Source organism: Chroicocephalus ridibundus, chromosome 6, assembly GCF_963924245.1.
Source record: "Chroicocephalus ridibundus chromosome 6, bChrRid1.1, whole genome shotgun sequence".
Taxonomy (NCBI): Eukaryota; Metazoa; Chordata; class Aves; order Charadriiformes; family Laridae; genus Chroicocephalus; species Chroicocephalus ridibundus.
This window is the reverse complement of record NC_086289.1, coordinates 27,885,338-27,910,490: the sequence shown is the minus strand read 5'-3', so window position 1 is coordinate 27,910,490 and position 25,153 is coordinate 27,885,338. Positions and strand designations below refer to the sequence as shown.

The 25,153-nt window shown below is 40.1% G+C and overlaps 1 protein-coding gene across 1 annotated transcript; it reads right to left on the bottom strand.

Annotated features, from left to right (window-relative positions):
- Window positions 1-50: 50 nt before the first annotated feature.
- On the bottom strand, window positions 51-25,153 carry ANXA11 (annexin A11). The gene is made up of 15 exons (XM_063338323.1): window positions 24,715-25,153; window positions 14,604-14,664; window positions 13,308-13,420; window positions 11,547-11,924; window positions 10,927-11,014; window positions 10,438-10,532; window positions 9,904-10,017; window positions 8,669-8,759; window positions 8,473-8,552; window positions 8,220-8,276; window positions 7,220-7,313; window positions 6,353-6,448; window positions 3,532-3,590; window positions 2,830-2,952; window positions 51-828 (listed from the first exon to the last, which is right to left on the bottom strand). Exons 2-15 carry the CDS (start codon window positions 14,653-14,655, stop codon window positions 769-771), a joined length of 1,500 nt encoding a protein of 499 aa, XP_063194393.1. The 5' UTR covers window positions 14,656-14,664; window positions 24,715-25,153; the 3' UTR covers window positions 51-768.

Sequence of the window (25,153 nt, the reverse complement as noted above, 5' to 3'; positions counted from 1 at the left end):
TAAACCAAGTCATCACTCGTGCATAAATCAACATGAACACCAAAAAAGCATAGTCTGCAAAGAGTTTGAAGATAGACAGCTTTAATTTCATAATCTCTTCTTACATACAAATATTTAAGGCACAATCCAAAACCTTAAAACATTAACCACACAATCTTTACTAATGTCAACGTTACCACTGCCTTGTGACAGTCGCCCTAGTGAGAATGAAATGTGGAACACATCTTCCTCAGAAACAATCAAGGAAATAAAACAGAACTTGACAAAACTTCTTTAAAACAGTCTTAACTAGACACAAAATCTCAAGGCCGTTGTCTCCACTCTCCCACTCTCAGGGAGTAGGCTAGCACTAAACCAACTCTGCATACAACATATATAAAACTTGCACTACAATGGAACGTAACGTTTATACAAAATAAAACCTTAAAATCACAGAACTTTGATTTTTGTTCCATAAAGCAAACACATTATTTCAGCATAATATAAGCAGAAAAGAAGTAATGACCTGTCATTCATGGACTGCTGAGAGTACTACACAGAATCCTGAGCATATGGCACATAAGCTAAATATTTTTTTTTTGGCATTTGTTAACTATTATTTTTGAACTAAAGGGAAGATATATGCAATATTCTCTTTAAAAATTTAATTGCTTTAGGAGAAACAGGTCATTGTCATTACATATTTACTGTTGGAGGAAAAAAAAAAAAGATGCTTTAAAATAAAAAAACGAAAATAGCAGCTTTTTTAAGAAAAGCTCAATGCTTCATTTAGTCGTTTCCACCACACAACTTGAGTAGGATTTTCCGGTAGTCTCCTGAAGTATCACCCTGGAAAGAAACCCCAAAAAAGAAAAGTTGAAGATTTGTGCCTTGAAATAGAGGAAAAAGAAGTGCAAGCATCCTAAACACGACATTAACAACCAAAAGAGATAAAGCCAGGCCCGAAAGAAAGCAGGTGTTAACCTCTTTAAAAAAAAAATTAAATAAATTAAAAAGCCTTTTAATTATAAATCACTTTAATAGAAGTACACAGTAAAATCTTCTCCTTCCATAACTGGAACTGAAAGTGTCCATAGAGAATACATTTATTTAACAAACTGAATTTAGTATACCCGTTCAACAACTTACCTGGGAATAGTTCAATAAAAAACTCACTGAAAAGCCATCTTCCAGCAAAAGGTATGAAAATATGGAAAAAATTAATACAGAAGTCCTTTTTCTTGCAGTCAATGTGGGTATTTTTCCAGAGGCAGCGAGTGAATGTTTACTCATTGTTATGTTCAAACATTAAAAACAATGCCCTGGTATCGAAAGATCTAAGTTTTTTTTCCCCCCACAATTAAAGAATATCTCTTTAACGTTGTGGGCAGTGAAAGTTAGTATGGATGCACACACAAACTTGCATTGAAAAGACTGAAATATTTCATAAACAGCAGCAGTTAATCACGAAAGGCCCTGCTAGCTGTGTTTTGCCTAGTGCCCTTATGGTGCCCTTATGAGTAAAAATTGTTCCCCTGGGAGCTGCTCATGAACTACTTCTGGTTGATGAGACTTGCCAATCCTTTTCACAGAAGTTTCAGCTAGCACATTTATCTCATCCTTCATCTTCAGGTATGACTGCATATATCAAATATCAGGATAAATCCTGTGCAGGTGTAAAGCACAATCCACAAAATACAAAACATCCCTGTTTATATATGTGCTGAAAGGAAAGAACTGCTGTCCACTTACAAAAAAAAAAGAAGAGAGAAGAATTAAGAACTTTCTTTCCAAGGATGTTTTCAGCTCCACTTTTGCAGAAATAAGTAGATGCACATGCATGCTCCATATTTACTGAAACCAAGTTTTGAATAAGTTCAGCCCATTAAATGGTTATGGCCTGCTCCTGTTTCTGAACAGTAAAATTATTTTAATGCCAGATCAAAGAGAAGGGGGAAAAAAAAGAAAAATACACAGAGCTTTTCCACCAGTGTCTCACTGCTTTTTTACTCAGACATTGGTGGTTACAGGTCATGTTACTACTGTAGCAGAAGCACACCTTCACTCCATAGTTACATGTTTGGAACAAGCTTCTGCGAGGTGAGCCTCTGTGGTGCATGGGCAGAAAGATGATACAGTTGCTAGCAGAAGACTCATAAGACTTTTTGGCGCACACTATCTTTGCAGGATTCCTTACAAACACCTCCAAGTTGCAGTCCCTCAGTGTCAACAGCAGAAGGAATAAGTAAGGGCTTAACAGATCTGGTACCTTCATTACAAGGTGAATGAAAGTGGCACCACTCACTCTCCTCCAGCTCTTACTACCCTCCCCATTGGCCAGGCATCCTCTCGACTGTTGCTACAGCTGTCAATAGCAATAGCAGGGTGGATCAACTGCTAAAGAATCTGAAGCTTAGTCTATTTCCAAAATCTTGTACTTTCAGGAGAAAGAGATGGCAATCTTTTAAAAGCACATTAAGAGCTTTGAACTCTTTCAACACACACATGAGGTAGAGCACTATCACTACTCAGTTGGAAGACTAAGTGGTTTCTACAAGATCATATACAGATACTGGGGCAGAGACCAGACTTAAAACCAGGTCTCAGAAATCCCTCCGGACCAATTTCCCTTTCCTTCCTTGCCTGTTGGCTTCCTTCCCTCTCTAGTCCATCTAGCCCCCGTGCAAAAGCAAGCGCTGTCTATTCTCTGGCACTTCAGCCTCCACTCTCCCGACAAATGCAGCAAAACCAAACACAACCAGCCAGACTCAGCGCAGTTAATAGCTATTCAGTGTAAGGATCTAGCAGAAAGGATGTCACGGCAGGGAAGATAAAATCTCCAAGTCTTACAGTGATATCTGCGTAGAGGGATTTGCCATACATCCGCTTATATTCTGCACGTATGTCCAGCAGGTCAACCTCGCTGCGTGATACCATGATTCGAATCAGAGTTCTGTCTTTTGTTCCCGCTCCCTGAAACAAATAAAACAACAATATAACATATTAATAACATGCGAAAATGCTGGATGATACAGCACTAGTAAAAAAAAATAAAATAAAACAAAACATCACCCCACAAACAGCCAACCGTTTACCAGCATAACCCTGTTGACCTCAATAAGCCTGAACAGAATTTGGCCTATCACGCTTTAACAAATTAAATTTACTGTCAGGACACTAACAGTCATTTCTCTACATAAAAATAGTTAGGGAAAAAAAAAAAAGGGGGTTGGAAGGGGGACAAGGGTCAGGGAAGTCTGGTGAGATTAATGGCCTATTTATTTCAGCTTTAAAGACATCAATTTCAATGAGTCTTAAGCATATTTGTGTTCTATCAAGTGAAAGCTTCCTTTGTTTAAGGTATGGTTGCATGCATCCCTTTAAGTGGATCAAATTAGCTTGATTTTTCCAGCCTGTCATAATAATGATTGCATCTTGTTAGTCATCTGCCCACTGAAAAATGTAATACCATCAGCTGAACAATTCATTCCAATGAGCTGTACCAGCATTTTTTAAAAAACAAGCTATATGTATCTTGTCACAGGCACCTACCTTCATAGCTTTCTGCAATCTCTCTGCAAAAAAAGCCGGTGTGTTCTTGAGGCACTTAACTGCAAAAAGAAACAGTATTACAGAAATCAGGTATTTGTTCTCCATCAGAACTCACAGTCATTTTTTAGGCTTACCCTGGATAGTCACATGCTTTAATTTTACATAAACATACAGTTGATACAATGCAGCTCATTCTCCCACTCCTTCAGTTAGTCACTGAAATGATTTTTAATCCAAACAGTAGCTGCAATAAAGTTAAAGAACCTACTACACTTCAGGGCTCAAAACAAACTTTTCAGTCGCTACAAAACATCTAGTGTGAAGCAGCCATAATGAATGTGTAGAGTCTTAACGACCAGATTCTTGCTTATGAAGGGAAAAGAGGGGAGGGGGCAGAAGGCTTGAAGGAAGACATAAATAGTGGTGCTCCTGGCTTTTTCCTAATTTAGGAATTTTTAGGCCATGCATCTGCAAGGTATGACAAATTCAAGTTGGGAAGCTGCCTATGATAGAAACCTCACCCTTATTTTAAAGTCAGTTACACTTTTTTTTTTCTTAAGACACAAAGTGCACCAGGACTCCTGAAAAATTCTTGACATGCTTATTTAGTAATCATGGATTATGTACTTATTTAGCACAGTTCGTTAGAAATCTGAAAGAGCAAAATCTAAATCAAATCAGTCCTGTTTATCAGGATAATGGAAGAATCCTCCATCATTCATCAGAATTAAGATCTATATATTGACCCTATGTTGGTTACAAGTAAACAATCATGCAATCTGCGGCAAACTACACAGAAAACAAACCACACCTGAGTTATATTTTACAGCACAAGAAGGTATCAAAAGCAATCACATAAAATCAATACAGAACAAAAGGGCTAAACCTAAATATGTATTTCACAGCAACACGCATTTTATATAGGAAAAAGTACTTTTCTGAATAGGAAAATGTAGATGAGAGCTAGCAGTTCACCACACACAATTGTCAATGATAATATAATACAATTCAAAAACAGATGACAAATGAAATGCATGTTTCTTTATCACTGTATTTAGCTAAAACAACACACTAGCACTTTGAGATGTTTGAAGATGTTATTATGAGTTACCAGTTGTACAATCCAGAAAGCTTTAAAGAAAGCAAAATTAAATATTTTCAATTAGAAAACCTCTTTTTCCTGAAAATAAGGTTCACAGAACAAATGATGCTAACAGCATTGACTGATATATATGTGTGTGTATATACACAGATATACATATAAATAAAAAACACCCAAACCAAAATCTATTCAATAAAGAAGTTATTCAGTGAATATTGAGCAAAGCCAGGCTTGATGATGCTCTGAGCAATCTGATCTAGTTAAAGATGTCCCTGCTTACTGCAGGGGGGTTGGACTATATGACCTTTAAAGGTCCCATCCAACCCAACACATTCTATGATTCTAAGACAACTCTTGCTCAAAAGGCTGTTGACTCATTTGCAAGCTACAGTCCCAATTCTCAATCTGTATATACACGGAGACTGTCAAGTGACTGCAAAGCTCCATGAAGTCAAAGGACTTCCAAACTCAGACATTACAGGTTTTTTACCATGGCAATCTTTTCCTACAAACACGGGGAAATATTTATTTTCCCTAGATTTGGTTTTCTAACAATACGTTTTGAGGTGACAAATTCTGAATCCTGGAAAAGGTCTGCAAATGTATCACATCAACAGAGCTGGACCCAGTTTGGGTCATAAAACGTCCACTATAGTGTCAGCTTGGCCAAGCAGAGTAAGAACAATAGTTACATAGTTCACATATGCAGTGAAAAAATGAGGCTTTTAAAATTGATTTACATTTTGCAAGATTTTCTTAGAAACTTCCATGAAAAAAATCTGTCTCAGCTGAGCCAAACGTCCTCTCCCATCTTGTTTCCAAGTGATGCAAAGTACGTTTTTCCTATTTATTTCGGTAGGAGGGTTTGTTTTTTTTTTTTTTGTTACATCACTTTTCAGTCACTACCATATGCAAAACCAAAGAACACCATTTTTAAAGCAGTAGCTCTAGATACCACAGTAAATTCACAGTAATACACAGAAAAAGAAACAAAGATGTAAAGCAGCAGTCTTGTCTAAGAGACGAGACACAAAAGACGAGCCAGAGAAAGAGGTCCACAATTTTATGTAGAATAAAACATTCCAAATAAAACTACTGCACAAGCACTTGAGGCCTTGTCCCAGCCCCATGGAAACTAATGACTACATCCCAAGGGACAACAGTAGACTTGAGGTAAGTATACCAAGGTAAGACTTAAGCTAAGGGTTTACTCTTCAGAAGTACTGGAGGCACTTAAAAACAAAGATTTAACAAAGCTGTCACAACAGGATATGTGATAAAAAATAACCCCTTTGCAATCAAATTTAAGTTTTCTTTCTACTAAGAAGAGGTAGAGGTAACTAATTAGAGAGTTAATGCTTATATTGTGCTTAACTTCCAAATCTGTCCCAAATATTCCATTCTCACTGACTCAGCGGTTGGTACAAGTTCTCATCAATTCTTAAAACAATGCCAGGTACAGTTAATAATTCTCTCCTCACTTTAACATGTGAAATTTAAATTCTGCAGCTGCCTGAAGCAAAAGCTTCATCTGTCATTCTGAGGTGAACTGAGTGCCCTGCTTTACTAATCACAAGTGACTTCACAGAAAGCTCAACACAAAAAGCAGAAAACTGGAATTATTACGAAGAAGAACACCCTTAGCTGAAGTCACAGATGCCACCATCCCAGCCAGTTGTAGTGGAATACCAGGAATGAACTTGCTAAGATGACACATACCTACTGCCAGCATGCCCTTTTCCAGATCTCCAGACATTTCACGACAAATGCTTTTTTCAATGTCCCGGTTACACATCCTCTGATACTCGCTGAAGACTGTTAATGGAAGAGAAAGACTTCAGGAGTCAGCCTCACAAAAAAAGGTGACACTGGTGTATGCTGGATGGCTTCATTTCAATCGCACTTCTCAACTTGATACTACCATCTACTCACACAAATTTTAACATCTCAAAGACTAATACTATGTTATCAACCATACTGTTCCATTTACACATCACCATGTTCCTTCTAGCTTGTCTAGTTCTGTCTTCATTTTCAAAGGACTAGACCAAGAAACCACTGTAAGGGAAACAGTGAAAATTCACCTAGGAAAGCTTTGGATGTCAATAAAATTAAGAACAAAACATTGAGGATCTCACATACACACACCCCCATCCCTTTCCTCTCCATGTAAGTGCCTCAATATGTAGCACATTGCAAAAGTCCTTTTTAGTTACTAAAACATTTACACCGCTATAGACTGATGCAACACCTAATCGCTAACAAGTAAAAGAGGAAGGTAAGGATTGCAAGTGTCTTGTGCACACATGAGCATGCAAAATTGAAACAATTCTAGTTTTTTCTTTTATCAGTGAAACCTTTGAACAAGTATGACCTCTACCTGCTCTGATGTTTAGGAGAGATGGATCATAATGCACGGCTCCTGTGTACCCTTTCCCTCAGCAGAATTCACCCTGGTTTTCACTGAGGGTTTTCATTCATTTTCATTTTACAGATGAGGGAAATTCAGGCACAAAGCGATGCTGAACATTTTTATCACTACATACAACAGAATCAAGTTATTGTTTATGTAGAGGACACCATTACCTGCTCTGAGGTGGGCCCTGCTTCTTGCGCACAGAATGGCATTGAATTTGGATTCATCGGTTCCTAGACGGTTCTCTCCAGCTGCATATAGCTCCTAAACACAAAAGGGAATTCAAACTTTGTTACTCAGAAAAGCAGTCAGGCTGAAAAGCTGAGTTACAGATCTGCTTCCTTACAGCCTCTCCTTTTATACTTATTTCTTAGTCTATATACTGCTGGAAAATGGGAGCAAGCAATAAATAGCAACTAGTTCTAACATTCCTATATGGGCTATGCTTGCAGTCTTCCTAGCTTATTGATGCATAAGTGCTCAAACACAAGAGTTCCAGATTACTAAAGCAGGGAAAATCGTTTAAAAAGTACCCAGAAACTGTTGTTCCTAACAGGGCTTACATTTAGCTTCTTTTCTACACCTCTAGGTATGTTCTGGGATGTTCCTGTGTTTTGACTAAGGTATTCCATGTAAAAAGCTGATTTCATTACTATTTATATGACAGTAGTGTCCTGAAACGGTCCAGAGTTTTCTGTTTGCTATGTGGTGAAACAGAACGCAAAAAAAGTAATGGGGCAAGAGTTACTAGGTCCAAGTGCCTTATTTGTTGCAAAAATCCAGAGAGTTCTTTAAATAACAGGCAAAGGCTGTTGCAGATGTTCAACAGATTAAAATTTAATCCACACATACATCACCTAAAATCTCTTTGGGCCATTCCCTTAATAAACAGCACAATGGAGTCACCCAACATTTGGAAAAGCTGACAGAATGAGAGGTTAAAAAAAACAACTATGGACTCTACCCCTAAGAGCTTGATCTTTGCAATGGAGCTGTAATGCTGTAATGCTCTATCAGCACTTTTCAGATCACTACCATCCACTAAAACACAGGCACTACATCAGAAGAAGTCACAAGGTGTACAAAACTAAGAGTAAGCAGAAACCACACAGTCAAATGTAAGTGTATTAAGATGACTATACTTAGAAACGATGAAGAATTTCTACTGACCTGCACATCTTTTTGGACAAGAGACATGTCAACAGTTGTACTTTCGTCTCTGTTTCCCTGAAAGAATTTGAATATACAAAAGTGTTACTGGTAGGCCTTTTTTAAAAAAAAAAAACAAAACACACAACCAAAAAAACCAAAACAAAACAAAAAACAAAACAAAAACCAAGAAAACCAACCCCAAAACAACAAACAAAAACCAAACCCTACAAACACGCAAAACCCAAACTCCAACATCCTGTCACGCAAGTACCTGAGCAAGTGAAATTAAAAGCCTCTGAAAGTGTCCAGATGTGTCACTTTTTATTGCTTCCTCCAGAGTTTTCTTAAATTCTGGAAGAAGGACACAGTCATGAATCATCATACACCCCTGTTCATTTCATAAATTCATATTGTCAGTCAGTGAGTAAGGAAGGAAAGGAAGTAAATTTTGATGTAACAATTCTAACCTGCTTTATAAACCCTGTTGAGTTCCTGAATATGCTCATTGCTCCGAGAAGCTAAGATTTCAATGAGACAATTTTCATCTGTGCCAACGCCCTAAAACAAAGCATAAAGAGAAAACACACTCTTCAGATTCTCATCTTACTTCTACAACTTAGTATAAAAGAAATGTAGTAAAATTATACAATAAAACACAATTCAGAATATACACTGGTTATAGGAGACGTCAAAGCAAGTAGTTTAAATGCTATTTACAACATATTTCCAAGACACAGACATGTATTAAAGATACAAATTGAACAGATAATTAAAATAATTATCAAGACAAAATTTTATTTTAAAATGTAATCCTTCACACCACATTTTGGGCATTTTAAGAATCAATTTTCTCTACCATTAAAGACGAATTTGTTAATTCTAATAGGTAACTTCCACTAATAGATAGCAATTGCAATTACAATACAGCTAATACTATTTCATTCTCCTAGCTACTTTAAAATTATGGCCAAAGAACATGTAAATATACATACTGACTCAATAACAGAAATATTTATTTCACCTTCACTTAAACATTGTCCTGAAATACAAATGTTTGACCTGTTTTTATTTTAGAACCCTAAATATTTATAAAAAAAGTCTGATTGCTTTAAAGAGAAAGTACACAATACTTCCATAATATTTTAGAAAAGGTTCAGCATGGGCTAGGAAAATACACTTTTGAGGTGGAGGGAAAGATAAAAAGGAGGTACACCCTGCCCAAAATCTTTATGAACCTAGTTTTCTGGACTATTCTTGAGCACTGAGTGTAAAGAAACTCTAAGTTGAGTGTTTTATAATCAGCTTCATCACAGCTCAAAGCAAAAATACAGAAAGAAAGGTGCCCCACGCAGTAGCTAGCTTAGAAGAGAGACGCCTCAGTGGCTTACTCAAGACTACGTAATAAATGAACTGCAGAGACCGTTAGAGCTCAGTTTCTGCCTTTTTTGTGTATTTATTTATAAATATATTTTTTGTTACAACACAAACCTATTAAACAGTCTTTACCTTTAACCTATGGGAATAACATTTCTCAGTTTTACTATCCTATACCTCCAAGAAACAGGGTACATATCAGTCAAACAGCAGGCTGACTATCTGGACGGAGAGGAAGGAATGCAAGTTCAAGCTTTTAAATGACTACCAAAAATTTTATCAGCTCAAAATTTCCTCTATCTTATAAATTTGTATCTCCTACACAAACCTTTATAGCTTCCTTGATTTCATAAGCATCAAACATGACAGGTGTCTTCATCATTGCTAAGATTGTCCTCTCAAAGTTACCTGATAGCTCAGACTTGAGATCCTTGATCAAATCCTAATGAAAAATAAAAACAAGGAAAAAACGCATAAAAGACCAAAATTGACAAATGTAAGCAACAAAATTGTGTGTGGAGTTTAATTAGAATTCTTTATCCATAAGTATTTCAGAAGTAAAGCTATTCCGCTTAACAACGCTAGAACCAGTACAGCGTGACATGCATATCTAGGTAATTAACGTCCACAGGCCAAAGCATCAAAGTAACCATTTAGCAGAGAAACTGCTTTATATGTTTCATCTGAAACACTGCATGAAGAAATCAAGAGTGGGTAAAAGCAGAACCCTAAACAGGCTATGATTTGTGAACCATCTTCCCCTTAAGCAACTTCCAATCTTTTTTTCCCCAAACACTAAGTCTTCTGACTTCCAGTGAAGGGATGTAGGCTCTTAGTCCTTCTGTTCTCATGAGGTATTTACCTTTCCATAAGCTGTTTTGAAGGACAGGATGATCTGCTGCCGTTGCTTGTTTGAACGACTTCCGAGACAATCGATAATCGCCTGCTCATCGGTTCCTGTACACGCACACAGACACCACAGAATGAGCATGCACGTCATGTGAGGACTCAGCTTTCTGTTTCCATTTGATCCTATCTGTTCTAAACCCAACTGAAGGCCATGTATGCCTTTAATTCATCTATGCTATCTCCTCTTGTGTATGACCACAGAACTTCAACCTCTACTGTCAATCACAAATACAGTAAGAATATGAAAAAAAACCCAAAATCAAATACCAAACTCATAATGTTGTTAACGCGTACATGCACTCCCAAATAATTCTTCTGATAACAAAGGACAACCACATGTGAACTAGCCCACTCAGTACACAGGTAACAAGGGAGAACGGCATTGCTGAATCAAAGCTGCAATTCTACTTTTAACTGAAATGTAAATCCATAGACTGCTCACCGAATCCCTTCATGGCCTTCCTTAAGACTTCTGCATCCTTCAGAGGGTCAAATCCTGGTGCATCAGTGATCGTGCCTCGGTATCCATGCTAAAATCAGACCAAGTTGGTTTGCATATCAGTGTTAATCAGTAAAAGACTGTGTTCTACTACTTAGGAAAGATGACCACTGTCACCATTTTTCTTTTTGTTAGAAAAGTAACAGAGAAAACTCAAAAAACCACTACCTTAAACAATTTGTTCGTTTCTACACCCAAATCACGAGAAAATGCAAAGCCAAGAAGGTTCACTGCTATTAAATCTTCTGTCCAGTTAATTAAGGTTTGATGAAACTGTATATATAACGGGCAATACTTCGTTGAGTTGGGAAAGGCAAATTTCATTAAATTTGAATTCACATCAAATATTTCTTCTCAGATAATGTGGTAAAACAGCATTTGTTTCAAGTCATATGAGCCTATATTGCTCACATTTGGAAAGGATCCATCTCTCTCTTTAGTCAAAGTTCTTCTCATGACTTTCTTTTGAATTTTAGGCCAGGTTTACACTTATAAAAACAAAGAAAATGTAGAGAAACACATATACCATCACATCTCAAAACAAAAGCACTGAATGCTCTTACTGTTACTGGAGAGACCGTAGGCCCTGTAGTTCCTGGGAAAGAGGGCATAGACGGATTCACAGCTGGGCCTGGTGGATAATTTGGCATGGGCTGCTGCCCTGGGTAAGTTGCTGGTGGTGGTCCTGGGTAGTTCATAGGCTGCTGACCAGGCAGTGGCGTGGGCTGGCCTGGCACAGGGCCGCCTGGGTATCCTGGGTAAGCTGGCATTCCTGATGGTGGATTTCCTCCAGGTGGAGGATACCCTCCGTAAGAGGGCTGTTGTCCTGATGGAGGTTGCCCAAAGCCACCTGGAGGGACTGGCGGATAACCCCCAGGCGTTGAAGGATATGGGCCTTGTGGTACATTTGCCCCTCCAAAGGTCCCTGCCAGGTTGGATGCCTGCAATGACAGTCAATAAAGCAAGAGATGGGAAGGTGTAAAAATGGCTGAGTTTCAGTAATGTGCTTAATAGAATACAACCTCCCTCCCCACCGAAACAGATCAGTAGTTCTGCATCCACAAAAGAACTTTGCAATAATCATGTCTTACTAGCAAGCAAGATGGAAAAAAAACCTGTATTCAGTTGACTCTTGCTTTACCGTAATCATCAGCTGCCATACATCAAGCAGCAGAACCAACAGACGCACACCTGCCACCGCATCCAGCATTACACACCACTCAGAAGGAAGAGCACCAATAGCCACACATCTCTTATTCTAAGAACTTATGCCAATTAATCCCAGCTACACAAAACTATGTTTATCCCTTCTCTGTCCATGGCTGCCTTACATGACCACAGCATCATCTGAGTGCAGGGATTTACTATGAGCAACCTCTGTTTGCTTTACGATGCACTAGATGCATTAGTAGTCTACAAGTAGCAAAGAGTTCCTGGACTATATTTGGAAAGACATCATCAGAAACTGCCACAAAGATACCGAACTCCACATGCAGTATCACCTTCCCATGCTCGGACCCTATTCTACAGGGGAACCAGAAGAACTGACATTTGATAATTGCAGTGTTCTTAGAAGCTAGTTGCTGTGGATATTGCTATGTGCACCCTAGATAGTCTGTTGCTCATTTTGACTGCCGGCTGTGAAATCACTTCATTTAATCAATGCCTCAGAATGGCATCTATAATGCAAATGTCTTCCTACAAACTGTGCATTCGTTATGCAGCATAATGGATTTCTGAAGACTAAGTTGTCAGAAGTGTCACTCACTCCTACTTTATGCACAAAAAAAGTCACATTAGAAAGGTCTGCATTTTCTTCAATCGATGTAAAAGGTTCTTACTGCCATCTGTTAAACATCAGTGCTTATAAGAGACAGCTGATCCCATATTCTTTTCAGGGATGAGTCATTGATACTTCAAATTGCATAGCCTCATTCCTTATTCAGACTGGCCAAAATCCAGGTAATAGGCAAAATCTGGCCTGTGTTTGCCAATGGGAATATATTAACAGTAGATATGCACTGTCAATAGTCTGTTCCCCTATTCCTCCGCACAGCAAAAGCCAAATTATATTACTTTTATGCCCATGAGTTCTGAAGTTAGGCTCTTAAATCAACATATAACTAGTGGTCTGCTTTCCTAAAATAAGGAATAGCTTGCCCTAACCATTTTCTTCAATAGATGATATTGAACGGTCAACACCAAAACAGACTAGACATAAAGGCACAGAACTCAAGCGATAAACTTCTCAGTGGCAATGCCAGAAAGACATTTTTGCACTTAAGGAAGTCACAGTAAAACACGTTAAATGAAAGCAAACTCACCATTCCAGCCATGTAGTTGGGATTGAACTGATTGGCATAGCCAGCCACGTTTTCTAGACCAATTGGAGGTGGATTTGAAGGTGGATAAGCAGCACCACCCCAAGGACTGCTACCTGAAATCAAACACAGCTGTGTTCAAATGAGAAACTACACCTTTTTAAACTTATTCTTTACTACTTACATTTCTAATGTAATGTCTGTTCAACGCTAGCGGTTTGGGAGAAGGAAAAATCAATTGAAGAGGTGCAGGGTAGCAGTGCAATTATGATATAAAGAGAAGCCTCACTGGCTATTTCTAATGACGTTAGTTATTGTTGAATCTATAAGTTCTCATTTAAAACAACTCTAAACATATTTGAGGGTTAACACTCAAGAGTTAATACTGTAAACACCCTATTTTGACTAGAGAGTAGCTTCTCTTAAATTAGAAAGTTGTCTGGGTACTCCAGTAAGAAGGCCTTACTAATTCCTTTTAGGCTGCTAATTTGAGAGATAATTTACAGAGAGAATGACACACTACATTCACAGATACCCAAGTCACAAAACTTGGCTGCCCACAGCAGTAGAGTCTTGCCCGCACAGCAGTATAACTAAGCCAGAATATCCTGCTAAGAAGTAGGATTTATCCTCCCAGGCTAGTTTGGCTTCTCACTGTACACTGCTCCCCCTTCCCAAGTTAAACTTGACTAACTCCACAGTTCACCATACCCACATGATTCCAGTCCTTTCTACCAACAATACTAACAACTGTAAAGTTCATTACCAACAACTATAAAGTTCATCCTGATACCAAGCAGCAGTTACATATTTCATAAGCTTTATATTATTATAATTGATATCCTTTTTAACAGCCCTTCCATATACAACCATCTGCCTAAGAACAGTGAATTAGGAACAATGTCACAATTAAAGTCCTAATTTTTGTGGGATATGGTTTTAAATTGTGTGACTGATTTTTCCCCGCACTCATGTTTCTCACCAGCTGCCTTCAAGACTCGGTACTGACAGGACACTGTTTGACACGTATTGATTTTGGTCAAATTATGACCATGTCCTAGCGCTGTGTGCTTCGTTTGAGATGAATGAAAACAGACCTTATACGAGCACATGGTAGAGCACCCATATTATATGAATTGGAATCTTCAACCAAGACAAAACAGGACTTAAGAAGAGAGCACAGAAAGCTTCAGTGAGTCAAGAAAACCCTCTGTGATCTTGTTCTTTGTCCGGGCCACCTTTCACCTCCAGATAGGACCACCACTGCCATTTAACTTTGACTTCATCTAAACAACTTACCTGGGGCTGCTGGTGGATATCCACCTGGTGGGGGGTAGCCAGGGTAATTCATCGCAAAGATCTGAAAAGTATGTGTGATACAGTTATTTTCTGTAACGCTTCACTAATTACACCACAAAAAATTAACAAGCAACATGTCTGCAGTAGCCAGTTACCAAAATTTAAACATAAACTGCTCAAGTCGCACAGGCTTTTCCCTGGGAAACCTCTTTCCATTTCCTTTTGCTGGACCGATAGACATGTTCAGATATCTAAGCAGTTGTAGAGTCACTCCTCAGACTATTTTTCTTATTTGTTTCAGTTACTACTTACTGCTCACTTCGTTTATTATGTTGTTAAGGATGTATCACTTGAAAATGCTTATTTTATTGCGCTATTAAAGTCACCAGAAGCTTGTAACCTATACAGAACAGTCTTACTAATCAGAAGTAGAAAATCATCTGACAGAGAAGCCACGTCTTCAAGTGAATAATTGTACGAGAAGTGTTAGAAGGCATTTAAATGCAAACGTCTGCAAAAGTGCAAGGTCAGAGTAAGAAGCGGAAGGGATACGCTTCATGCCTACAGCATTGCCATAAAATATGAAGAGTTTACTGAAGGGATAAGATCACTAGAACAAATGGGATCTCTCAAAGTTGATAGTGCCTCTGTCAGCACAGAAGTGCACGAAGTCATTAGCTGTCCAAAAGAGAAGTGGAGGTCAAACAGGAAGGACAGCTAAATGAAGGACAAAATGAAAACTGTTTTCCAGAATACAGAAAGCCTTATTATAGAAGGAACAACTATCAAAAAGAATGGTAAAAGTAACTCAAGGAGCTTGTTCCAGACGAAGAAAACATCCACCATCAGTCTTAATTTTTTCAATGTGATTTTTAGTGACAATTCCCAGTCTATTTTTAAACTGCCATGTGAACAGTATTGCTTTCCTTTCTTTCCCCTGTGTCCCCTAAAGTGTAACTTTTGCACCTGGCTTGCTTTGCTGTGTTTTGGATTTCAGCTGTGGAGTTTTGGTTTGGGTTTGTTTTGGGCGGGGGTGTATGTGCTAGTTTTGTGGGTTTGTTTTCATTTTGCATAATCATGTTAACTTCCCTTTCTGATTTGCACGGCTCTTTTGCATAGCAACAGTGGAATGGAAAAACATTTTCTTTTTTTTTTAAAGGAAAATACAATTAGGAAATCTTCAATTTATTTAAAAACTGTTTGGAATTCATGCTGTATGTACTGACCTAAATTTAAATAGAGAGAAACGAACGATCAGAAATTGCAAAGAATGGAGCAGACTAGAAGTTATAACCCTACCTTACCTCTATTCCAGTGTGTAATGTGTCTAACAGACTCAACAAATAAGAAAACACAGTTTCTTAGCATTAGAAAAAAGCCTGTTTACCAATAAATCTACAAGGGATGCCTTTAACTGGAAAAAAAATTTGTTTCTGTGCAGGCAAATTTAAGTACTGCCCTTCCATTTGTGCCATTTGTTCATTCTCCATCCCTTCTACAAACAAAAGAGCGAGGAGGGGTCAGCCAGGGGTATAACCATTACCCCACCATTACCCCCCTTGCCTCTTTCGATGAGAGTAGCAGAGGTAACAATTCACCCAGCTCCACACATGAGGCGACAAAGCAGGACGCACAGCTGACATTTTACAGAATCAGGCTTTAAATGGGTAAACTGTCAATCACAAATGGCTGCATTTAAACCTCAAGAAAGGCCCAGGAAAGTCAAAGCTACCCACAACCATCATGGCCCAATTCTGCATATTCAATTGTAAAACCAGACTATAGATTAGCTAACGTGACACTGTTCATAACCAGATTACATCTGAAGGGTAAAGGCTCACAGAAATTTTTACATCATATGAGATGCTAACAAGATGCTCTCCATAACCTGATAAACATTTTTTCCACAGTGCCTTTGGCCTTGGTGTCCAAAGAGATCTTTCACTGCAACGCCACCTAGGAGTTTTGGAAGCACTTAAATATCAAGGCTGCTACAGCTGAAATGACAACAAGCTTTTGATTATACAAGCACTTCCCTACATGACTAAGCTCTAAGTAATTTTTCATTTCATATGCTAACACAGTGCATAAGACCTACAGCACCAAATCCACCATACAATTACTGTGCAATATACACAAAGGAGTACAAACTCTGCACATAGCAGTCATCAGGGAGATTAAGTTTATTTTTCCAGGCGTGCCCAACGCACATCCTATGTTAAGATTTGGTTCCTATCTGTGTCCCTTGTAATGCTAGAAGCTAAATCTTGGAAAAAGGTCTCTCATGATTATTATCCCTGCAGTTCACCAAAACAATGGATTTTTACTTTGGAATATTCACTGACGCTAAATAAAGAGCATAAAGGTATGGCAGCAGCTGCGTGGGGGCTTTTTAAACGCTCTAGAGAGACAATGTTCCACCCTGAACATCTTCAAAATGCCACCACACTTCACTGCAACTTTGCAGAACTTGATAAAGCACAACACTTTAACAAAGTAGATGCAAATTCAGGTTATAAAACCCATTCAAAGAGCACTTGCAAGATATGGCTATCCCAAGGGAATCATAACTGCTGGAGGCAATGCCTGCTGTTACCCCTACAAAGACTGTTAAGACTCCAAGCTCACAAGGCCAAAAAGCAAAAATTCAACATTTCTGATTAGAGCTGAAAGCAAAACACGTATTCTCCTCCTCCGCTGGAAAAAGAGCAGGCAGCTTCCCCCTCCTGGCGCTTTGCCACGGTCCTAACAGCCTGCACACAGGCCTGCTCGATTGCTGGAGGGAGCTGGCAGGCCCCAGCCCCAGGTTGGGACACCACAAGTATGCAGTGGCAGGGGAGCCACTGCTGCCTCTGGGCATAGGTATGGGCACATGGGAGAGGAGAGAGGCCAGGAAACAAAAAAATAGAAAAAATAAATCAAAAGAAGGCAGCCTAGCACTTCAGAGCCTCACTACATCAGTAATAGGCTTTACATAATAAAGCATAGTCATGGTACTAAAATAAAAAGGAACAATTTTTAGTCAAGTCACTCAAAAAACAAACAAAAAAACCCCCACAACTCAGATTCTTAGCATGCATAATGCCTGTTAGTCAATACATGCATTTTTTATATACAAATTATTACAGCACTAAAATGAGTATCTTTTCCCCTTAGTGTGAAGCCATAATTTATTTATTTATTTAATTTTAGCTTCACATGTAAATACAGTAACAACAGGACACTCCCATAAAATGATAAGATGCCTTTTCAATAAAGCTTTAGGTACAAATTTAATGCAAAAAGGCTTGGTTTGTTTGGGGTTTTTTTTTGTGGTAGAGGGTGGGGAGCAATGGGATATGCATTGGTTTTCTTAGCAGGTTTGATTGCTTGCTTTTAATCCCATGTAGAACTTTCCTTTCAAATTGAAAAAAAAATGTTAAAAGAGCCTTTGGCAATCAGAGCTAAGGTTGAGAAATAATGGCTAACTTCATTAGCAATCTGAAAAAAAAATGTTACTATATATATAAAAATGTTCCACTTGCTTCTTTCGAACACTGCACTTACCCAGGGCTTTTCCAAGGGGAAATTTTCCCACACTGGTTTGATTCCAGGCAAACTAGACCCACAAACATACCGACTTCTCATGTTCAAAAACTTCCCTGATCACCACCTTTTCCGTACTTCATCGAGTCTCTGTTGGCCATTTCTCTAGCTTAGCAAATATTTACCCCTCTAAGTTGACTTTCCCCACAATGTTGTCTGCATTTCATCTTCTAAGCCCATCTTCCCAAATTTCTTCTGCTACATCCACAACATCTTACTGAAATTGTCAGTGATGAGCAGCACTTGCCTGCTGACAAGAAAGCGGTGACATAGGCCAGGGAACGGGAGATGCTGAAGTCCACCCTGCTATACAAATACTGTGTGGGAGGATACAGGAACAGCAAGGTCTGTGTTTGCTCAGCCATAAAAGCAGCACTGCATAAGAGGAGGAAAAAAATCCAAACAAACCAACCACACACGGAAAGAGGGAGTGCCCTGAAGAAAATACAGACCGAATACTGTTATTGGTCCTCTCCCTGTTCCCAGTGCTCACCCTGGAGGCTCACCTCAAAACTCTAAGTAAAGATCTGAGGTTTTGCTCCCATGGTGGACATTGCTATCTCGCTTCACATTGCAGGCCATGAACCGCTCAGGCTCTTGAGCATTTTACTGCTGCTTTGGCAAAACTAAGAGTGAACAGACCTCTTCATAAGATATTAAATCTGTGTTACACTTTTCAATGGGCATCTTGAAAATACACTCCCCTCTAAGCCACTGCACAGCAGAAAAGGATTACAACTGGAAATATTTATAACAATAATACAAATTACACAATGGCGGCAGAAGAAAAGAATACAATTTTAAGGCTGCTAGAAACCTTGTGTTTCAAGGTGCAATAGAAATAAGCTCAGCCAACTGCATTCACACCCATTCCTGGAATTTATTTAGTGGCTGCTGTTCAGGATCCAGCTATGCCAAGGTCCAATAATTTGAGAACAAAAAAGGATGAAAAGATCATGACCTATATTTGTTCAAAATAATTTAATTATGTTCGCTTCCCAGTATACCAAGTAAAGGTAAACCCTTAGCCTTTACTCCTCCTCCAGGTTAACTACCAGGATGTAGTACAAAAGGCTGCCTAAAGCTATAAATTACAGGACTCCTCTGCGCAAAAAGCAGAACCTGCTCTGAGACTGATCCCTGATTATGAAACCATCAGAGCAGAATTTAGCGCCTTACAACATGCTGTGGATTCTCATCAGAGGTGAACTGAGGCATCCACCACTGTGCTTTTGCAAGACCAAGGACAAGCCAAAGTCAGCATCATACTGGCTAAGTGCTATTTTACCAGCCTGAGCAAGATTTATCTTTGACTTACATACTGCAGCATAGAAGTTGATCTCTCCTACACCAGGTGTAATATTCTTCATCCTGACAGATAAAAAGCCCTGCAATTTGGTTTTCCATTAAGTCTTCTGTGTATGTGACTCCCTGTCAGGCCTTCCTTCCACTATGAAAAAACTAATTTAGTAGAATCGGTTCCCCTTCCAACAAGGCTTAATGTAGCTGAGCTCATGCCAGCAAAAACTCAGGAAACCTCTTTTACACAGGTCAAAAAATGCTAGATTATCTTCCAATAAAGTATTTCTGTATTAATAATCATGATGTTATTCAATTAGAAAGATCATAAAAAACTAAACCCTACGTCCCTACATATAGCTGCACGGGCTCTTGAGATCCACATGTAGCAAAAACATGAGTTAATTCCAGGAGACCAACTTCACCTTGGCTTCCTGCTCTGCTCTGATCCAAGTGTTTCCTTTTGTAGCGCACCCTTGCAATGTTCTCTTTGGAATATTTACAATACAGACAGTCAAAACATATATGACAACACAGATAAGGATACTTTCCTAACAACACAAAAAGCAAGAAATAATACCAAAATATGTTTATGAGATGCTTGAAGAAATAACAGAATGAGGTTGTTCTATTTCAAACTCACAACTTGTCATATAAAATAATTTGTTGCAAAAAACTATCATGCTACAAATAGTCTGAATTATGCTCTCAACTGACTGGTGCCTCAGGGATTTATATTCATCTATTTTTAAGTTCTACCATGCAAGAACAACTTTCTACATCATCAGTGCAAGTCAGAATAGGCAAATACTAATTACTCCATTTCACAAAGTACACTCTGTGTGGCAAGTCCTACAGAACCTAAAGCAACAGTATAACGTTCAGTACTCTAAAACAGTTAGTAGAAAAATACCTAATTGCTCATTTCCTACCACCAATGTTTCATTAGCTGCTGTGCCTGAGCCTGAAGCACAGAGCCAGGGAGCAGCCCCGCTGCAAATGTGGAGTGCTCCAGCCTTCCCTGGCCCTGCCAGGGAACAGCAGGAACTGAACGCAGGCAGAAGTTTTCCACTGGGTCCTCTACATTTAGATTGTTCAGGCTGCAGAAGAAGCCAAGCTGTTCAAGTGACAACTCCCCAGAGAAAGGCACACCTACGGGACCTTAGTTAAAAGCTGTATGGATGTACCCTACGCTGCACACAAACCCTCTGTGCTCTGCACCAGGCTGGCAGCCATGGCACCCCCCCATCTGAAAAAGAGGGTAAATATGAGTGCGCAAATACATCAACTTTTTCTTAAAGGTGACGGCTTTCATGCTTCCTAGACTTGGGCTTACACACGCAGCTGTCCAGGAACACTAGGAAGATTATTACTCGCCAATGAGCAAATGAACATCCTCTGTTTATTCCTGATTATAACGCAATGCTCATTTTCAGCTGATCAATAAATTCTTTACAGGAATGGACTTACTCAAGAAAGAACCAATTTAGTGTAGTAAATCACAGGGCCAGGTGTTTCACAACAACCATAAACAAGCAAAGTTTAAAAAAAGCAAGCCTACGGCCTTCAAATCTAGTCTTTAGTCCTTAAAGCTTATTATGATACAGAAATATTTTCCCCCTAAATCCTAATATTTGTAAAATACATTTATTCTCCTAGCTAATGTAAAACCGAGTATTTTCAGAACACTGCCAAGTGCAGCCAATTACCAGTTACCCAGGCTATAGATAGGTGTAATGTTTATAGAATGAGAACAATTTTCCAAAGTCAAAGTTGTTCTCTCTAGCAACAATAAAAGGGATGCTCACACTGTCTGCTTTAGGCAACTTAAACACCTAATTTAGAGCAACTTTCTAGGCTAAAGTTAGAAATCTAACATGCTTTTTTCCCCAAGCAAGAGGTTTTTGGGAATGTGAATTAGATGCATATATTAATCACAGCAAGTATCACTTCACATGCATATTGACTGAACGGCTGTAGTAAGGTTTAACACACGCAGAGGCCTTGTGAAGATTTAAAACTCATTTGGATCTTTAATACGGGAGTCATTTGGTTGACAGTTCTTAAACCTGCCAGAAGTTGGGATCCAAAAGGCTAAATCTGAGGCCCAACTCTCCTAATGATGAAATGAGTACTAATTAATGGCTCCAAAGAAGGAAGGAAACTATGAAGTCCAGTGCTTCCTCAACACAACAGCTGAGCTAAAGCTAGAACAGAGTGACCTAATGGTGAGGCTCTCCCAATGCCCTCAAGAAAAAACCCCAAACTGCTTTGTAGTAGGAGGGCGGAAGCTTTTAACCTTGCCTATTTTCCCTATTACTGGTATCTTCTCTCTCAAATAGACAAAGCATAAGAAAAAAAAGGAAGCAATGCGTAGGTAGGGCTTCTTCTCATTTCTTTTTATGTCATGGAAAAAGATCATCGCTACCAACTGGACAGCACAGTGATGCTCTGCACTGTACAGGGAACAGCCTGTACAGTGGCACTGTGAGGGGTTGTGTTTGTTTTAAAAAAAAAACCAAACAACAAAAACAACAAAACACAAACCCTGTTCAGTCTAAGTTCTTACAATTTAATGATGAGCACTTGTCCACGCTCAGCATCTGTGAGAGCTGAACAGTACGGATACAATTTCACACACACACAAAAAAAATGAGCTGCTTAAGCACAGGCAGGACTGGCTGCCTGGTCATCACAAGCACATAACAAAATTCTCCTAGAAGGACAACCAGCAAGTCCCCGCTGTGACCCAGAACTGACTCCAGGCTTGCCCCCGCCAGGATGTAACTTCCTATCAAGATTTTGTAGTGAGCTCTGATAAAATCTGGAACAAACATGGAGCAACAAAAGTAGTAATACACTGTAAATACTTACTGCTGCCCTTTGACTTACTTATCTACCACTTGCCGTACTGCACTACATTCTCCCCAGCTTGGGGAACTGCCTGAAGGGAATTCGGCATTTATATTAAACACACCTGCTTTCAAATAAACTGGCAACAGCAAAGGCAAAGAGACCACCTCAGCTTCGGTGCACGACAACAACTCGAGTTTCAAATGGGTGAAAATGCTGCTCGCAGCAGCATAAACCCACAGCTTCTGCTTTTTCTTTTTTAAAAAAGGCTTTTCCTACCTTCTTCAAAAGCAGCCCAAAACAAAACATACAGCTGACCAGTCTCTGTTCTTATTTCCAATAGTTTATATAACACAATTTAAAAATATATCCAATAAGAAACATACGTTTTAAGGTAGCAGACACAAATGCATGGAATAAAAGAAACTACATTGGTACTGTTAGTTGTATACTTAATTCAAGGTAAGCCTCTAACTGCCATTTGAAGCTGCCAGAGAAGTTTCTGTGGATGATTACACAGAGCCTTAGCTAAAAATAAATTAAACTTTCGATTTGTTCAAAAGCCCTGCTATTTCTGTAGCCACCATTAAACCACATGCTCTTTTTGATTACATCTCTGCTTTAATTACAGCTTCCTTTTTTTATGCCTAGATTGCTATCACAGAACTAAGATAGTCTGTCTTAGCTCTGATTAATGCAATGTTATTGAACAGAGCCCCTAGATGCTCCATCTTCTGAAACTCGCTAGAGGTCTAGGAAACAGCACCTTGGGCTTGACTTTTTGTAGTATATCAGGATTACGTATTTTAAGTTGTTATCTAACACTACAGTCTTTACAATGTTTTTTCTTTAATATACTGTATTGACTGCATAAATACCTCCACAAAATATCTCCATCCTACTGTGGTTTGATTATATCTTTTAGTGACTTTTGATATTTCGCAGAATTTCCTGTCTGACGATTCAAAACTTCTGGGTACTATAAAGAACAAGCTAAATAAGTAACATAACATACACGTGAAGGTCATGACTACTCCAGGAGTTTTAAGTCCAGATTCATGGATAAATTTTCGTTCCTAACCTCATACTGAGGTCAAGCAAGAGAAATGTAACTGCTGACATAGACATAAAATCATTAAGCCCTTCAAAATCTTGCTGAATCTGTATTGTATGTGGTATACCATATTATATAGAGTGCTGTGGGGGCGGGAGGGGAAGAAGTCACAGGAGTAGCTACAAAGGCACTTTCAGGAAGAAAAAATTCAGCAGAAACGCGTCGGGGACTAGGCCACAGACAAAACTGGAAGCAAAGCCCAGTACTAGTTATCTGCTGCATCAGTGGGAGGAGAGTGGTCCGCATGACTCTTAGAGCAGCACCAAAAACAGGAAATTATAGAAATAGCCAAGCTGCGGGGAAAGCATTCACACACTCAAGCTTCATAGTGGCCATACACTTAGCACTGTTTTTGTATCATTTCTGACATTATTGCACGTGCTCCAACTCGCTCACTCAACAGAAAACACCGCACGCTGGGGTTGTCAGGGAATGAGCCCCCCACCTCCGACAGCAGCCAGGCTTTTCGATGCGTAAAAACATACTAATTGGCTCCTTCATCAAAACACACTGCACCAGCACTTTTCCCTCTCATCAGCCTGTTTTCCCTCCACACCTTCACCTCGGTCTATCCATCCCCATTTCTGGCCGAGCTGCTTTCCGTGCTCCTGCCACTCCCTTCAGAAGGTTTTTCCCTCACCGGCTCCTCCTTATCAGGAAGAGCCTTCCAGGAACTACCACTGATCTGATAAACAAGGGAAAACTACTCCAAGAAGATACTGCCCACGGCCCAGCATCCAGGAGCTGGATGGGGACAGGGAGGAACCCCGCATTTCTGAGTATTGAGAATTTTATGCTGTTTTCTGTCTTACGACACAGCTAAGGTATCGCAAGAGTTTAAAGACGCTTTAAGCACGCCTAAGAAAAAGTAAAGTACGTTACAAGTAGTTTGCAGAAAGGAATGTTTGGTTAAAAAAAAGCGTTGTGTAACGGCTCTGACAAGACTACCATCTTAGGCTTCTTCCTCTTCATAACCACGCACGTCAAAATTAAAAGTTCAAGACAAACTGCGGACACAGGCTCAGCACCGAACTGCAGCTACGACAGCAAAATGGGTATTTTCTGACCTCCCCCCCAAACACACCCCCCAGACCCCGGGCCGCTGCCTGTCGCCCCGGGCCGCTGTCACCCCGAGGCGCCACGGCTCCTGCCGCCCCGTCCAGGCGACACAAGCTCGCCGTCAGTCCAGGGACACCGGCCCGGCCCCGCGGCACTCGCCCCTCGCCCCCCGGCCCGTCCCGCCGCGGCGGTCGCTCTTACCACGGGTCCCCCGTAGCCGCTGTGGCCGCCGCCCCTCCTGACGGCTCGGTGTCGCTGGCGGGGAGCGGCAGGAGGAGGAGCCGCTGAGGCCGCGGCTCCTTCCGCCCGCCCCGCCGCGGTGCGAAGGGGGGGCCGGGGAGCGCCCGGCCGATGGAAAACGTGAGGGGTGCGGCGGGGCCCGGGGCGGGCCGGCCGGCCGGGGAGCGCCCAGCCCCGGCACCGTGAGGGGGGCGGCGTTCCCCGGCGAGCCGCCCCGGGAGGGGCCGGGGCCTGCGGCCTGCGCCGGGCGGGGGAGGCCCGCGGCCGGGCAGCTTCGGCGGCTGCGAGCTGGAAACAGGTTGGTGGGTCCCACGGAACAGGTTTGGACAAAAGGGCGATTTCCAGCGAGACGTCCGTTTCATAAAAAAAAAAACAAAAACCCAACAAAAAATACACAACC